This window comes from Ailuropoda melanoleuca, chromosome 6 (assembly GCF_002007445.2).
Source record: "Ailuropoda melanoleuca isolate Jingjing chromosome 6, ASM200744v2, whole genome shotgun sequence".
In the NCBI taxonomy this organism is placed as follows: Eukaryota; Metazoa; Chordata; class Mammalia; order Carnivora; family Ursidae; genus Ailuropoda; species Ailuropoda melanoleuca.
Genome location: NC_048223.1, coordinates 5,979,021 through 5,996,094, shown reverse-complemented (window position 1 = coordinate 5,996,094; position 17,074 = coordinate 5,979,021). Strand labels below are relative to the sequence as shown.

General features: G+C 39.0%; 1 protein-coding gene across 1 annotated transcript in view; it reads right to left on the bottom strand.

The window, feature by feature from the left end:
• SLC9A9 (solute carrier family 9 member A9) overlaps positions 1-17,074 on the bottom strand; it is a 482,912-nt gene that overhangs the window by 252,578 nt on the left and 213,260 nt on the right. The window contains exon 9 of the mRNA XM_034661809.1: positions 13,489-13,577. Within this exon, the coding sequence (XP_034517700.1) occupies positions 13,489-13,577 (89 nt within the window). The remainder of the gene's footprint in view (positions 1-13,488; positions 13,578-17,074) is intronic.

Below are 17,074 nucleotides of genomic sequence, written 5' to 3'. Positions count from 1 at the left end.
TCACAGGGTTCCACAAGAGAATGCTGATCCTCAGGATATACCCGGTGCCTTTCCATTTATAGGAATTTCTCTATTAAGTGTTTACTTATTTCTATGTCTAACTTCTTTCATTAACACTTTCCTCACACATATATCACCACGTACCTAAATGCCAATTACAGATAAGATTCAAGTTCATTCCCTTGGGTTGCCTGGACCTTGGGCAAATCAGAAATTAGGGATAGACACCTGTGTTAGTGCCTGAAACATTCTGCAGCCTTTAATAAAGTGTTTTCTGCCTAGAACGTAGGGAACACCCTCAAAGAATGTTGTTGCCTTATTCCACAGGCCCTTATATCGGAGTCCTGGCAATAGGCCAACCATTACATGAAACATTCAGTAAGGCTAAATGAGGAAGAAAGGTTCCCTTAAAAATCAGACGACTTTTCCCTGGAAGGTTAGATGGTAACAAACTTTTTTAGTCTCTAATATACTTGGATGAAGCAAAAGACTCCTATAGACCACCTGTCCCAACTTGGTATATAAAAGCAAACCCCAAACCAAACAATAAATCAGCACGAAGGGAAGAATGGTGGTGTTTTCCTTAAGAAGGCAGTGTAAATTATTAATTTATGACAGAAAGGCGTACAGGCAGTGTCCTAAAACTGAATCATTACAACACCAGCCTGCAGACCACCATTTGAGAACACCTGCATAAGGACATAAAAAGTTAAGCTGTAAGTTTGCTTTGTGGTCCTAGGGAAGACCCTGGTGGCTACTCACAGAACTGTACATTCACTGTCCAGAAACCTGCTATGTCAGAACTCAGAATTCTAAAACTTGCTGGTTTTCATCCCATGTGCTAGCTGCAACCTACTCTCTGTCTCTCTGTTTCTAGTTGGCCGAGAGATCTTCTACCTTGGCCCTGTGTTGTGGACCCCCATGCTACCATCAGAACAGCATATTTAGAAAGGAAAAGCAAGATGGAGGATGACAGGTCCTAAGGTATGAAGTCATAGTCCTAGAACCAAAAATAACCCTTTCTCCAGATCTGGGTACCAATGACCACATTTTCACAGATGTCTGGGGAAGAGAAGAGTTGTGCAAATCCAGTGACCTACAGTGACTGAGAAGAGATTAGACACTCTTTCCTAACAGAATAATTCCTTTATTTTTGATCAGATATCTTTGCCCCTCTAATTTGTCCTTGAAACTTTAATTTGAAAGGAGCGAGGCAAAGAAAAAAGTCTTCAAGCATAATTTTTTAACAGCTTGGAACCAATGGAAAAATATATCAGAAATAGCTTGTTACTTGGATGTTCACTGCTAAAGCAGGTCCATTATAAAGGACATTCTCTTCTCCCTTAAGAACAGATCAATCACTGCTGATTCCAATGAAGTTCTTTCTCAATGTAACCCAGGACAATTGTGTTAAGTGACTTTCCTAAAACCAAATTCTTATTCTCATTTATTAGATTTCCCTTTTAGGTACTTTAATCAGGGCTCTCTATCATATCTCCAGTGATGGAATTCTTTGGATTTTTGAGCTGTTGTCTCCAGAAGCAATTCAATTTCTCTTCTGAAGGAATTGCACAAAGACTTAACATTTTATTAAATCCATTTGCTGCATCTTTTAAGACCATCAAGGAAATGGCATCCTTAAATTTGGTAACATTCTTTAACAAATACACACTCCAGCACATGTATTCAGCCTTGATGTTTTCTGTGCTGCATCAATAAAATTTAATTAAAATGAGTAGAAAAATTACAGTAATTTCCATTTATCATCCCAAAATGCCATTATGAGACTGAAGCCCTTCATACCTACACTTATCAAGCAGGGTAATAAACTATAATGGGCTATTCAAGGGGGTTATGCCATTGCCAACCTTAGAAATTTTAAGGTAATAATGAGCAACCATCTGTCTTGAATGTCATTAAAGCAAGGACCAAGCTAGTCAATCTTTTAAACCCTATTCAGATAAATTTTTCCATTACACACTGCATCAGACCCATGCATAGAAGGACATGGATAATGTATATTTATATGTTGATATTCAAGTATTAATGATGGTATTTTGTTTTGTTTTGTTTTCTAAAGGCGAAAGAAGGAGAGAAGAAAAGCGAAACAAAGAGCAAGAATGAGAGCAAGAGGGAGATAGAGGGATCATCTCTCTGAGGGACAGAGGCTCTACATAGCGAAAAAGATTACAAAGCCATTATTTTGGAGAAAACGTAATAAAGAAAATTAAATTTTAGAAAAAGCTAAATGAAATAGCTTGGAGTTTTGGAAGATAAGAAAGACGAAGGTAAGACAAGTCTTTGAAATCTTGTTGGCAAGAAATTTAAAGGTGAAGTAATATGAGCCACAAACATATTGTCTACTGGGTAGAGGTAAAGATAGTCCTGGTAGGTGACTCTAATACCGAGCTTTACAATGGTGATGAAGTAGCAGAAGAAAACAACTAATAATATTCAATTACTCTTAGCTGCATGGAATACTGATGAATTTTGAAAAAAAAAAAACGAACAGTGGCAAAATGGAATAAAATATCTGTCGTAAGATAAAGAGGTGAACAGAATAGAAGAAGTGATAGCACCAATACTTGGGTGGAAAATGAAAAGACTTTCTTGGTTCTACCTATTAAGGCCCTTTGAGGCCAGTGTTAAAGCTGAGAAAGGAGAAGAAGAGCAAAGGGAGTGGTGGTCAGCAGGGAAAAAGTTACTTGGGCTATTATCCTCTATTAAAGGAAAGAGAGAAAAAAAAGTGAAGCCTAAGTAGAGGAAGGACAATAATAGTGATAAAGTAGAGAAGAATGAATGAGAGGAAATAGTAGTGGAATGGATAAGTAAATCCAAGAGCTGTTTCTTAAAATGATTGGTGTAATATGCAGTTTCATAGGTTAAAAAAGGGGGAGAATACATACTCATCATTTTCTGTAGGAAAGGTGTATAAAACAAACGTACTAAAACAATATTGAAAAATAATAATGGGTTATGATGCACAGCTCTATCCTTTGCAAAACGCGATTAACAGTGGCATTTACCTCATGGATCTTTCAGTGAATATTAATTGGGATAATTTAATGAGACATATAGTGCCTTACACAATAAAGAGTTCAACAATTGTTATTAACATTTTTGAAAATCAGGACAGAATAGATGGCTTCCTAGGAGAGTAAAGTTGGCTGAAGTAGTAGAAAATCTGAACATTCAGCCATGTACGAAATTGAAACCATTATCAAAAAATTGCTTCCAAAAATATCATCAGGCATCATGGTAGTTTTACAATATGTCCACAATTCTTTGATACACCTCCCTTCAAGAGATGAAGCTTAATTCCCCTCCCCTCAAGTGTGGACTGGTCTTAGTGACTTGTTTCTAACAAACAGATTATGGTAGAAGTGACAGTGTGAGACTTCAGAGGATAGTTAATAAAAGTCATTTCTACTCTCTTCTTGCTCTCTCTCTCTTCCTTTCCTCTCTCTGGTTTCAGTTGCTCTGAGGGAAAGTAAGCTTTCATATCATGGAGAACACTCAAGTAGCTAGCTCTATGAATGAAACATGGTGAAGAATTGAAACCTATCGACAGCCATGTGAGTAAGCCATCTTGTAGTGGATCCTCCAGGCCCACTCACGTCTTCGGATGCTTCAGCCTTGGCCAACAGCTTGTCTACAATATCATGAGAGACTGCGAGCTAGAACTACACAGCTAACCTGATGCTCCTGGACTCAGGGCCCTCAAAAATTGTATGAAATAATAAAAATTTGTTGTTTTAAGCTTCTATGTTTTGGGGTAATTTGTTACACAGCAACAGATAACTAATACACCAAAGGCTGCTTTTAGAGGTAAGTACTAGGTATTTTTAGCTTACAATGCATATCCCTTGAGCACTGATTTATGGCTAGTTTGGTCCCTGGATTGGAGAACTGACTTTACCCCTCCAAATCATTGATCTTCCTTGGGATTCAGTTTCCTCCAATACAGTTCTGGGTTTAAAAGCTTATCTTTGTAGTCCCACCTCACTCCAAACTTCTTGGATTTTTTATTATTTTATTTTATTTTTTTTATTTTATTTATTTATTTATTTTTTTAGAGAGCACACATGCGTGGGGGTGAAGGTTGGAGGGAGCAGAGAGAATCTTACACAGGCTCCATGCCCAGACTGGAGCCCAACTTGGGGTTTGATCTCACGACCCTGAAATCATGACCTGAGCTGAACTCAAGAGTGGAATGTTTAACCACCTGAGCCACCTATGCACACCTGAACTTCTTGGATTTTATGACTTAAAAAATTCAACTGCAATTATATACTATGGTAAACAAACACAGATGTGTGGTTTAAAGAGTAGCTAAGATTTAATTGAGAAGTTACAGTACAATTATAGTTTTATCAAAGAAAAATATTTACATGGAAGACTTTTAAGGGAAAGCACAGTTCATGTCTTACTTAGCTTTCCTCAGTACCCAGCATATAGGAGGTACCCACCACTGAGGGCGCCAAATCGTCATGTGTGACCCCTGGTATAATGCACGCTGGTTGTGGAGTAAAGCTTCTTAACTAAGGGTTCACAGACAATAATTCTTTCCGGGCACTGAAAGTACAGTGTACTCCTGCCATGATGTGGGAGCTCCACTCTCATTAGCATTTAAAAAAGAACACTTATTAGCTGAACTACTAAATGTCCTTTATACAATATAATGAGTTTCATTGAAAAGAATCACCAGCATAGCTAAGGAGAAATTTAAACACTTTGCCATCATTTATAAATTCAACCCTTCTAGGATGGCATTTTTAAAGGTACTTTGAATGAAGGGAAGAAGAGAAGTGGTAGAAATCTTGACAAAAGAAATGTAATTAGAGAAAAAAATAAAAAAGGCAATTCTATGCTTTATGAAGATATCTTTGATCTTATTTCTCAGAAGCCAGGGAAGCAGAGGCATTGTTGCCCGTGACATTCTCTCTCTTTCTCTCCACTGTGCCTTGGGACAGGTAACTGGGATGGAACGTGCCTGCTTTTGTTAAAAGTGACGGAGAAAAATTGCACAAAACCATAATCAAAAACCACTGTAATGCAAATCAATAAGGTGGAGGCACACTGCAGGAAACTCACACAAGTAATGGAATTGTACTTGATCTTTCTTTCAATATCTCAGGATTACCCTAGACATTTGCTTTATGCATCCAACTCGTTACATTTAAATTAATGCATCATATCAGAATTAAATAAAACCATTAATTAGCATATATTATTTCCCCTCTATTTTTTGTCTTGGAATGTTAATGGTCATCATTCATTCATTCATTTATTAATTCAGCAAGTATTTAATGAACTCCTAAGTTTGAGGCAAAAATCACATGGTAAATTTCCATAACTTTTCATATAGACCACAATATCTGAAGAAGTTAGGACAAAAATATGTCTAGAAGTACAGGAGGTTAAGATAAATTTAGATGTTATATATATAAGTAGTTTATCAAAAGGAAGTGTGGTGAGCAGTGAGATGGATGTCATAGATTGATGTCATTTCTTCCATGATACTATCTTCATTATCTTTGTAGGGCACAAATCTGATTACTATCATCATGTCTATACCTAAAAGCCTTAAGCAGTTACTAGCCTTATAGGATACAGTTCTCCTAAACGTAGCACAGTGAGACACTAAAAGGTCTGCCTGAAATCACCTCTCCATCCAGCTCTCTCCCACATCCTTCCCTCTCTGCTCCCCAGCCTATACCAGCGGCCTCAACACACTCCAACCCACTTCCCCGAGGCCACCGCAGTCACGGTGTACTACCTCTGTCTCTGGGACTTGTCAAGCTCTTCCTTACTTTTATGCGTTTGCCTACTCTTTTTCTCTTTGCTTCCTTCCCCCATGAAATCTGCATGAAAATCTTCTAATTATCCAAACATCCAAGCCACAATCAGATTCCCATGAACACTTTGCCTTCCAGAAGCAATTCAGTCCTCTGGTTCCCATGACATGTTGCACATCCCTCTGTGTTAACATTTGTCACGTGGGGTTATTGTCTGTGTGTGTGTGCGTGCTAGCATGTGTATAGACGTGTGTGTGCACATGTGTGCATGTGCAAGTGTGTGTCCTCTGTCATATCAGGAACTCCTCAAGATGAGAATTGGGTCTTTTTTTTTTTTTTTAAAGATTTTATTTATTTATTCGACAGAGATAGAGACAGCCAGCGAGAGAGGGAACACAAGCAGGGGGAGTGGGAGAGGAAGAAGCAGGCTCATAGCGGAAGAGCCTGACGTGGGGCTCGATCCCATAACGCCGGGATCACGCCCTGAGCCGAAGGCAGACGCTTAACCGCTGTGCCACCCAGGCGCCCCGAGAATTGGGTCTTTTATTTGTCTTTGTCTCTCTGGCTTCTAGCATGATGTCTGCCACACAATCATGTGGTGCTTACTCCACCATCAGTCCATGCTTGAATTGAAAAGCTGGAAAGCCCTTCAGTCAGATTTTGAGACTCAATCGGAGCAATATAAGCTCGTACTCTCCACCTCAGGGATATAGACAATCCTAGAAAAAGCCATTACAACCACTCAGAAACAGAGAGATTTCCATAAGAAATACCCAGCCCTCAGTGAAACTTTTCACTCCAGGATGAACCAGGGACTTTGGTTTTTGATCACTTCGTTCTCAGATTTGATTTGACAATTTATTAAACGTGGTCTACCCAATGATTTGTCCTCAAGATCAATGGCAAATTCTGATCCCTCCTCTCATCTTCATATATTGCAGTCTGTAAACAAATGACCTCTGCCCAATCCTAGTCTGGGAGAAGGAACCAGATGCATATCTTATGTTCTTCATAAAGTCACAGGATATTAGGTTTAAGGCATGATCCTCAAAACCCAGTCATATAGGTCAATCATTCATTTTACAAATGAGAAAACAGAACCTCACAGGTATTAAATTAATTATCCAAGGCCTCTACCATTAGTCATAGAGATGAGGGGCAAACTCCAACATTCTGGACTCTCAGTCTTCTTTCCATCTGACCTTTCTCACAGTCTAGATCTTTTTCTTGAGTTTTCTTACAAAGTCATGCACAACACATCCAATTTGGCACCATTTTTTAATTGGAAATATAAATTTGGATTTGCATTGCTGCCTTTCCATTCAATGGTGATAAACACCCAAAATATCATATGGAAATAAAATAAGCATCTGGAAAGAATGTGCTACAATGAAGATGCCATTGTTTGCCCATAAATGCTAGATGAAGAATCTGGCTTTCAAAAATAAATGCATGAAAATATCCATGTCAGCCCAACCTGTACTTTAGTAAAAAAATTAAAATGTATTAAATTGCTAGATTTTCAAAGATTATAGAATTAAATATAAGACAAATGATTCATAACCTTAATTACCTGAAAGTATAATAGAGATCACCAAACATTCATTCATTCATTCATCCATCCATCCATCCACCCATCCATCCATTCAAGGTTTACTGAATAAATGACACTAAGCCCCACAATTGCTGCTAATGCATCTATTAATCAAAGAATATCCTGGGGTGCCTGAGTGGCTCAGTCAGTTAAGTGTCTGCCTTTGGCTTGGGTCATGAACCCCAGGGTCCTAGGATTGAGTCCCATATTGGGCTGCCTGCTTCTCCCTCTCCCTCTGCCCTTCCCCCTGCTCATGTGCCCTCTCCCTCCCTCTTTTTCTCTCAAATAAATAAATAAAATCTTTGAAGGAGAAAAAAATATTTACTAACAGGCAAAATAATTTGAACTACAAAGTCAAAAGATCTAAGTTCAAAATTTGCCTCTGCCACTTAATAAGTTTTGGCAAACCCTCTAACACAGTCTTCTCTTTTCTGGGTTATTCCTATCAGCATACAAAAGTACTGCTATTTTTCCACCTTAAAAATAAAAAGACTTTTCCTTTGGCCTCAGTTCTCCCTCCAGCTAGCATCTCATTTCCCTGCTCCCAGCAAAACTCCTTTGAAAGACATGTCCATAAATGCAGTTTCCAGTTTCTTTCCTTCCACCCTCTCTTAAACCTATTATAACTAGGTGTTTACCCTGACCTGACACTCCACCAATATGGCTGTTATCAATGTCATCGATGATGTTCATGCTCTTCATTTTACTTGACCATTCAGCAGAATCTGGCACAATTCATCATGCCCCTCTTTGAGACATTTTCGTCATTTGAGTTCCAGAACACCATATTTCCTTTATTTTCCTTCTCCTTACTGGTTACTATCTCTCAACCTCCTTTGCTTGTTCCCAACGTCTCATCATTGGAATGCCTCAAGGCTTGGTTTCTGGATCTCTCCCCATTACTTTCTTAGACATCTCATCTAGTTTCATGTTTTTAATATCATCTGTATGCTGATGACATCCAAAATCTTACTTCTCACCTTGACCTCTCTCCTGAACTCCAGAATTCTATGTCCAACAAGCTACTCGACAGCTCCATTTTATTGACTAATACACATCTCAAATGTAGCAAGTCAATACTCTGTTTGAATTGTCCCTCAAACCTTCTGTCTTGCAGTGCTCCTTGACTAATAAATGACACCGCCATTCTTTAAAATTTAAATCATATTATGCTATGCCTTTACTTAAAAGCCTCCAGTGTTTCCTCTCCTGTTTAGGCTCTCCATGACCTATTCCTGTCACTGCCTTGATACTGTCTGTCATATTCTCCCCTGGTCCACTTTACCTCAGCCACATTTGTCATTTTGCCTCAGGTGGCCTCTGTATCTGTTGTTCCCAATTTCTGGACAGCTCTCCTCCAAATGTCCACATAACTCTCTCTTTTACTTCTTTCAAGTATCACTTTCTTATTGAGACCTTCCCTGACTACCCCATCTAAAATTGCCACCCTGCCTCCGCATACCTGCACTCCTAACTCCCTTCTCTGCTTTATTATTGGCCTTATGACTTGCCATAAACATACTATATATTTAGCATACTTATTTTGATTACAAAAAATATCGTCTACTAGAAGAAATTCTCCTTTATTCACTCTTTATACCCCAGCACCTTGAACAGTGACTGGCACAAAATAGGCTCTCAAAAAATATTAGTTAAATGAATGAAGGTAAGCGGTGATAATAAGGAGAGCTACTTCTTAGGTAGAAAAGTAAGTAGAAAGTAAATGAAATAAGTACTTCATACATGTTAATGCATAATGCATGTTAATTATTTAAATTAATATAGGCTCATGTATCTCTGTTGAAAATAATTTTTAGGTAGTAACTGTAAGAAGGGAAGGAGAAATTCTAGTTTTGAAAGTTAGCCTCAGGCAAGGTAAAGATAGCTCTGGAAACACCCTGGAGTTTGGCCCAGATTATCAGCTCCTAGGCCTGCTTAGCAAGTGAGGGTATGAAGGAGGAGAGGGTTGGGAAGCAAGCTGGGATCTGTGTGAGTAATATCATGGGGTCTGTATGCAGTCTTCTGGGTGGTTCAGGGTGAGACCTCTAGGCTCACAGACTGCTACGTGCTGATGTCCGTCTTGAGTACCTCTAGGAGTGTTCAGTTTCTCAGGCAAGAGTCAGGGCTTACAGAATTTGTCTATTTCTAGGGCTAGGTGTGCATACCCTAAAGGAAGCAAATCACTGCAAGTCTATGGAAAGGGATTGCTGCACATGTTCGTATACTCTTTAATAGAATGATTTACTATCAAAATATAAATCCTTGTGGTAAGTAACAGCAACCAAGTGTCTCTATTATGCTGCTTTGTGCCTAACATATAGTGATGTTACATGTTTTTTCATAGGGTGGAGTGAAAATCAATTCACAAAACATATTTTAAAGTGAAAATGCAATTTTAAAAAGACACTCTAATTCTTGTAGCTATAAAGGATATATAATTCTCAAAAGTCTTTGTATCCAGATGTAGTAGCTATTTGATTAGCTGATATAGGCACAGTCCATGAATAAAATTTCTTTATAAACCATATTACCTTTGCATTTTATAATACAAAGTTGATTTTCATAGATTGTCCCAAGACTTCACTAACTGACTTCCTTTGTTTCCATTAAACGGTTCTGGGGACGGAGGCACAGAACATGTGTAACTTCTTCTTTCCTCACTGACAGTGAACACAGTGTGGGGAGGTTCAGAGGAAGATACTATTCTCTATAACCATGTATTATCATATAATACTTTCCAAATCTTTCCCAGTTTCAGAGAGGACATAGTGGCAACCTCTGTAATACCTGCTTCAGCCTTTCCTTGTAATTTGTAATTGATTTCCCACATGGAGTTTGAACTTTGCTTGCTACACTGGTACAGATGTGGCCATGAGCCTCTTATCTGTGAAGTTAATTAAAGGGCTGGATCTCATTTCTTTCAAAGTGGTGACCTCAGACTCTACACTAGGGCAGAAAATATGGGCATGGAGGTATGCATATGTGTATAAATATGTACCTATGTGAGATATACATATATTATGAGAGAAAAATAAATAGAAAAATGACAAATCCTGAGAGAAAAGAAATGAAGAAAGGTATGAGAAGGGAAGGGAAGGCATTCATTAAGCTCCTACTATGAATTAGGCACCCGGGAAAGAAGGTAAGGGGGGAAACAAAGATGGAGGGATACAATTACCTGGATGTTAAACAATGAACTAGTAGAAATCTCCTTCCTTAAAAGAGAGCACTATAAAAACGGATGCTGGCAGTCCATTAGGTAGTGCTTGTCAAATCATTGAGAGGAGAACAGAAGGCTGTGGGGCACTGATTTTGGCTTTGTCTCCCCTAGGTGCTAGGTTGCTGTCTTGCCATGAGATGAGTTATCTTTGAAGTTCTGCTGAGCAGTCTAGATAGCGTGACTTAAAAGTGCAAGTCCCTAACCAGAGTTCAGTTCCCCAGAATACAAATGCTCAGAGAACCAGACAAGGTCAGGAAAAACCAGCCCAAGACATTTCCCCTTAAACCCTAGAGAATACTATAGTCTCCATAATTAAAAGGATCCTATATTAGAGGTTTCTAGGTATTGGTATCATTTTTTTTTTCATTTTTAAAAATGTTTCCTTAAAATATCTATAATTGCAACTTTATGATTCCTCTGATGGTCAGAGGGGGAAGGGTGACCTTGTAGATTCCCCAAGTAGATGGGAGGTAGGGTCAGGGCCCACTGAGCTTGGGACATGACAAAGAGAGAGAGAGGAAACTAATAACCATTTTAGAGAGCTTGGAGGTAAGTCTTCAAAAACTATTTAGGAATTCCTGGCCAATCATAGGCTTTGCTCAGATGTCCCTTTGGCTTTCTCTACCCCTACCATCCCTAAATCACATTAAATATCCTCAGCATTGTTGGGCTTATTATAGAAGATTCTCTGCCTCCATTTGCATTTTGGGGTCAATTGCAATCCTTTAGTCCCATTCTTCATTATTCTGTATATCCATACTCCTTATCATATAACCTTGCAGTGCTCTCCCCTGTGGGTGGTGACCTGCTCAGTCTCTTGACCTTAGGCTCAGGAGTGTGATTTTCTTTTTTTTTTTTTTTTTTTAAAGATTTTATTTATTTATTTGACAGAGATAGAGACAGTCAGTGAGAGAGGGGACACAAGCAGGGGGAGTGGGAGAGGAAGAAGCAGGCTCCCAGCAGAGGAGCCTGACGTGGGGCTCGATCCCGTAACGCCGGGATCACGCCCTGAGCCGAAGGCAGACGCTTAACCGCTGTGCCACCCAGGCGCCCCAGGAGTGTGATTTTCTTTGGCCAATAGGATGTGAAAATGTGATGCAAGCAGAGGCTTGAAATGGACTTGCAACTTAGGGCTTGCTCTTCTGCTAGGAGAAGAGTGACAGACAGATGGCACTGGCACATGCCCCAGCCAAGCCCACTCTAGACTTAAATCCTGCAGATGTGTGAGAAATAAGTGTTATTTTTGGATGCCACTGAGTTTAGGTTGTATGGTTGTTTGTTACACAGCAAAAGGTAACTGATACAAATGCCATTTGATCCATGCTCCCCTTGTCTACCAGAGTCATGTTTCTAAAATGGAACTCCAATTATCTTAAAATTATTTTGCTTCAGACGCTTCAGTGACTTCTTGTTATGGGCTTAATGGGGCCTCCCCCAAAATTCATATGTTGAAGTCCTAACCCCCAGTACTTCAGAAAGTGACCTTATTTGGAAATAGGGTCACGTAAAATATAATTAGTAGAATTAAAATGAGGTTTACTAGAGTAGAGTGGGCCTCTATCTAATATGACTGATGTCCTTATAAAAAAGGGACATTTGGCGACAGACACACTCATAGGGAGAACGCCATGCAAACCTGAAGGGCAGAGATTAAGATGACGTGTGTACAAGTTAAAGAACACCAAAGATTGCTCAAAACCCACCAGAACCTAAGAGAGAGAGGAATAGAACAGATCCTCCCTCACAGCCCTTCAGAAGGAACTAATCCTGCTGACACCTTGATCTTAGACTTCTAGATTCTCATATGATACATTTCTGTTGGTTAAGGCACTCCCCCATCACCTTTAGGACAAAGTCTAAACACTCCTTTGCAAGGTATGGAAGTCCTTTCAGAAGCTGGTCTCTGGTTCTCTCCATGGTTTCATTCCTCACTGTAGCCTTATCCCATTCCCTAGCCACACAGAACTAGTTATAGTGCTTCGATCAATTGCTTCAAAGATTTTTGTCCATCCTCAACTTTGGCTTCAAATGCTCTTCATCCTACCTTCCCACCCTTCACTAGATCCCATATGATTATCTAATTGACTTCTATTTGTATTTCAAGCTTCAGATTGGACATGGTCTCTGGAAACTTTCTCTTCACCTTCCTAATCCTAACTAAAGAGGATGCCCTAATGAACGCTTCCCAAACATCCTCTACAGATATTTCTATCACAGTCTGTATCACACTGTGGATAATTAATTACTCATTCCACATCCTTATCCTCATCAACAGATTTGATAATGAACCTCTTAAAGACAAGGTCATATCCTATGTCCCTTTATCCCCAGTATCTAGCATAGTGCTTGGCACAGAGGGGTTGTGCAGCACGTTTGTGTAAGGAATCTATGAGGGTTCATGTACAAATATCCAAACACATGTGCTTTTGGCATATGGGAGATACATTCCACTAGTGTGACAACTGGCAGCTGAGTTTACTTAGAAGGGAAATCACCCAATTAAAGACCAAACATCATTTCCTTATTCTTCTTCATTTCCCTCTCTCTATATAACTACCCAATCTCACATGCTTTTAGATGTAAGTGACTGTGAATTATTACCAACTGTGGGCCTTTCATCTTCCAGACTGACAGTCTATGTCCCACATTTCTCAGGAGGGAGAGACTATTATAACTGTATCTTTGCTTACCAAGAGAATTGTTAATGGTTATCCTGGAGGAAAAAAAAAAATCTATAAATATCCAACCTATAATGAAGCCTTAAGCTTACTTTCTTCCTTCACTAATGAAATTCTTTCCGAGTGCATTGGCAGAATTGCAACATAACCATTACACTGTGAAAAGAGACAAAGCCTGTGGTGAATTTTTTCTTTTACCTGTTTAGTCCTCATTTTGGAATCCGATGACAGATTGTTGTAGGTATAATGTGCCTGTGTGACTCCACAGAAGAGAACAGCAACTATTCCTGAAATTCAAAAACATACCAGTCAAAACCAATTTTCTTTCCTAGCTAAGCCAAAGGGTAGGGCCACATCAGCTAGAAAAAGAGGGACTTGGTGTCAGTAGAGTTAAAACTGCTAATAATTACCATAATTATCGGTCTCCATAATTAAAAGGATCTGTATTGGGGTATACCTTGCTACTTGTTTTAAACACGAGTCCTACAGGATTAACCTAAAGACAAGCATTAAGAAGTACATTCTTCCTAAGGATAAATGATTCTATGGTCATGAGTTAAGAAAGTTACACCTGGGAAAACATGAACTAAAGACTACATAGTCAAACTCCGGGCTTCTTATAGCCAGGGCCAACTGCTTTTTTGCATTTTATCCTAAATGCTGGCCTATTCACTTAAACATTTACTTTTCACTGGGTACCCTGAAGAGGTTCCTGTCATACATAATTTAGTATTAAAAAACATGAGTCACAAACCTAAGAAATCTACAAGGGTTTTGTTGCCCCTGCCAATGCTGCTACTTGCCAAGCATGAGAGAAAGGCCCTTGTTGGCCCCATGCGTCTCTGACAAAGCTGGGTGTTCTATTTTCTGCTGCTGAAGAATCTAGTGAGTACATCCAAGGCACACGCTCCTTACAGGTAAGCTGGTCTGTTCTTGAATGCTTCCTACCCACAGTGGGCCCTCAGCTTCTTCTAGGCTGGCTGCAGGATTGATTTCTTAAGCCATCAGTATACTCAGCTTTAAATGCAACATGAAGGCATACATACACTAGATGTTCCCTGGGGATAGAGGAGTAGCAAGCATGAGACAAATGTTATTTGTCTCTGGGCTGTTATTCTCTGTTATCACCCCTGAGCTGGGGTAGGGAAGGGGTGGGGGATGGCATTCCACTTTGGATTAAAGATTCTATTAATTATGGGAAATTGAGCATAGAGGAGGGCTTTGGGAAAAACACAAGATGTAAGTATTCCTCAAGTCAGACCAAGGGGATCGAATTGAATTTTAAGCAGCAGAATCTTTCCAACTAAAAACACTCATAAATTAAATGCTGATGATTCTTAAGAGTATAGAGATATGTGAACTGAATACTGACATTGCAAATGAATCCACAATAAAGAATTTTAAAGAACCAAGCATTTTTTTTTTTTTTTGGTATTTAGACTGTATGCTTCTATTTATATGTTGGTTATTACCTGGATTGCCTTTGGATAAGTATTGCTAAGATGTATTTACCTAATATAAGTGCATAGACATTTACATTACTTATTTCCTTTTAATATGCTTCAAAATTTTAGGCAAAAGAATAAAAATGACTAGGAAATTTTGCCAAGAAATATTTATGCAGTAAGCATTCTATAGATTTTTGCGTAACTTTTCAGTTTCTCAGCCTCTCTTCAGAAATTCTAAGAAAAGGATGTTTATAAAATATATGTTACTCTTCACAAAAATTCTATTAGAAACAACCAATACCAGGGAAACTTTTAGGTTACTGAAGCACTTTAAGAACTTTGAGGAACTTTGAGGCAACATGCATGTTGTTTTGTTATCAAATATTTTCTTTCCTTATTTAAAAATATAATTTATCTATCTCTGCTGATTCTGTAGTCTGTTGGAGATTTTTCTGGGTGAGGTTTAGCTGACCCTCCTACAGATGTGGAAACGTTTTGATTGCATATTGATTTGCAGAGAAGTGGTGAATAAAAAGGGTGGGAGTGTGTGTGGGTAGTGCATAAATGTATTCTGAGAACAAGAAATGGTAATAAAGAAGTATTATAAAGGATAGGGAGGGGATGTAAGGCTGGCTGAACAGCTCCAGTGGGCCAAGAATGCACCATTGTTGCTGTTTTTTACATCATCTTATTTATTGCATTGATTTATTATCTCACAATAGGCTTAGCACTATTAACCAGCTCTTCCTACTGTCTTCTCAGTAGTAGTATCTCCATTCTTCTTGCTGATCAGGCCCAAATTCTGGATCATCCTTTACTTTTCCTCTCTCTGTACATCAGTGATTTTGTTGGCTTGTCCTTTGAAACTTGCCTGAACCCAGCCACTTCTCAACTCTGCCTCCCCTAACACCCTTTTTCAAGCCACCATCATTGTTTTTTGCCTAGATTACAGATTCTTGATTGGTCCCCTTGTCTTCCCTGTTAGGCTCCTGCAGTCTAGCTTTCATCCAGCCATAGTGATTCTTTTAAGACAATTGAGATCATGTGAGATCATGTCAGTTCTCTTCCCTAAACTTTGTAATAGATCCCCATGACTAAAAGGCCCTGTAGGATCTAGTCCAGCCCCCTTCTGCCCTTCCCACAGGTCTCCAAGCTCATCTCCTACTATACTCACCCCTTGTTGTATTCTATATATCCTTGCTAAGCACATTCCGCTGCAGGGCCCTTGAGTTTTCTGGTTCCCACTGTTTGGGAAGCTCTTCTTCAGATATCCACATGGCTCCCTCCTTCTCTTAAGATGTTACACTATCAGACAGGTCTTTTGTATACATTCTATAAAAATGATCCCTCCCATCATTCTCTACTTGCCTATCTTGCTTTGTTCTTTTTAATATTATTTACTGCCACCTAACATTTTATAAATTCCTGTGTTTATTTTCTGCCTTCCAGAATGGCAAAGAAAAGCTCACTGAGTGCTAGAGATTCATTGGTCCCTAACCCTTTGAGCAAAGCCAGGCACATGACAGGCATTCAGCGAGTATTTGTTGAATAAATTAATGCATATTCCTATTCCCATGTAACTAGTAAGAAACAAAAGTAATTTACTGAAGGTCACCTTGAAAGTGGCAGAGCTGAGATTCAAAATTTCACAAACTCCCTGTGTTTTACTGCCTGTATCACTCCATCTGTGAATGTTTTAAGGTAATCTTAAACCATCTAAAAGTATCGTTTCTGCTGTCCAGGGGAAATTGAGATATGATGATGAAGATTACAAATCTGAAGGGGTTGGGTATCTTGTTTGAGGATATATTCCCTAGTAGCTCCATTGGTTTTCACTTCCTTGCCTCCATCAGAACACTAACAGGCAGTGTTTCAGCTAATACTTTTTTTTTTTTTTTGAATTCTGTGTACAGATAAGTCACACAAACAAACAATGACAAGTGTGCCTCTATGACCAGAGGCTTGGTGTTGTAATTAAAATAGAACAACTGAGTTGATCTAACCTTTAATATTAGCCTATATGATCATAATTCTATACCTCAGTAATTAATTAACTCACACAAATTACTATAATTAGTATGACTTTTACAAGCCCAAACATATTTTGAAAATGTCTCATCTAAATACACCTATAAATTCTCTGCCATGTAAGTGGATTCAGAGTTGAGAGTTTTCTCTCTTACAAAAGTGCATTTTAGGGCACCATGGTGACTCAGTTGGTTAAGTGACTGCCTTCAGCTCAGGTCATGAGCCCGGAGTCCCAGGATCCAGTCCCACATCATGCTCCCTGCTCATGGGGAGTCTGCTTCTCCCTCTGATCCTCTCCCCTCTCATGC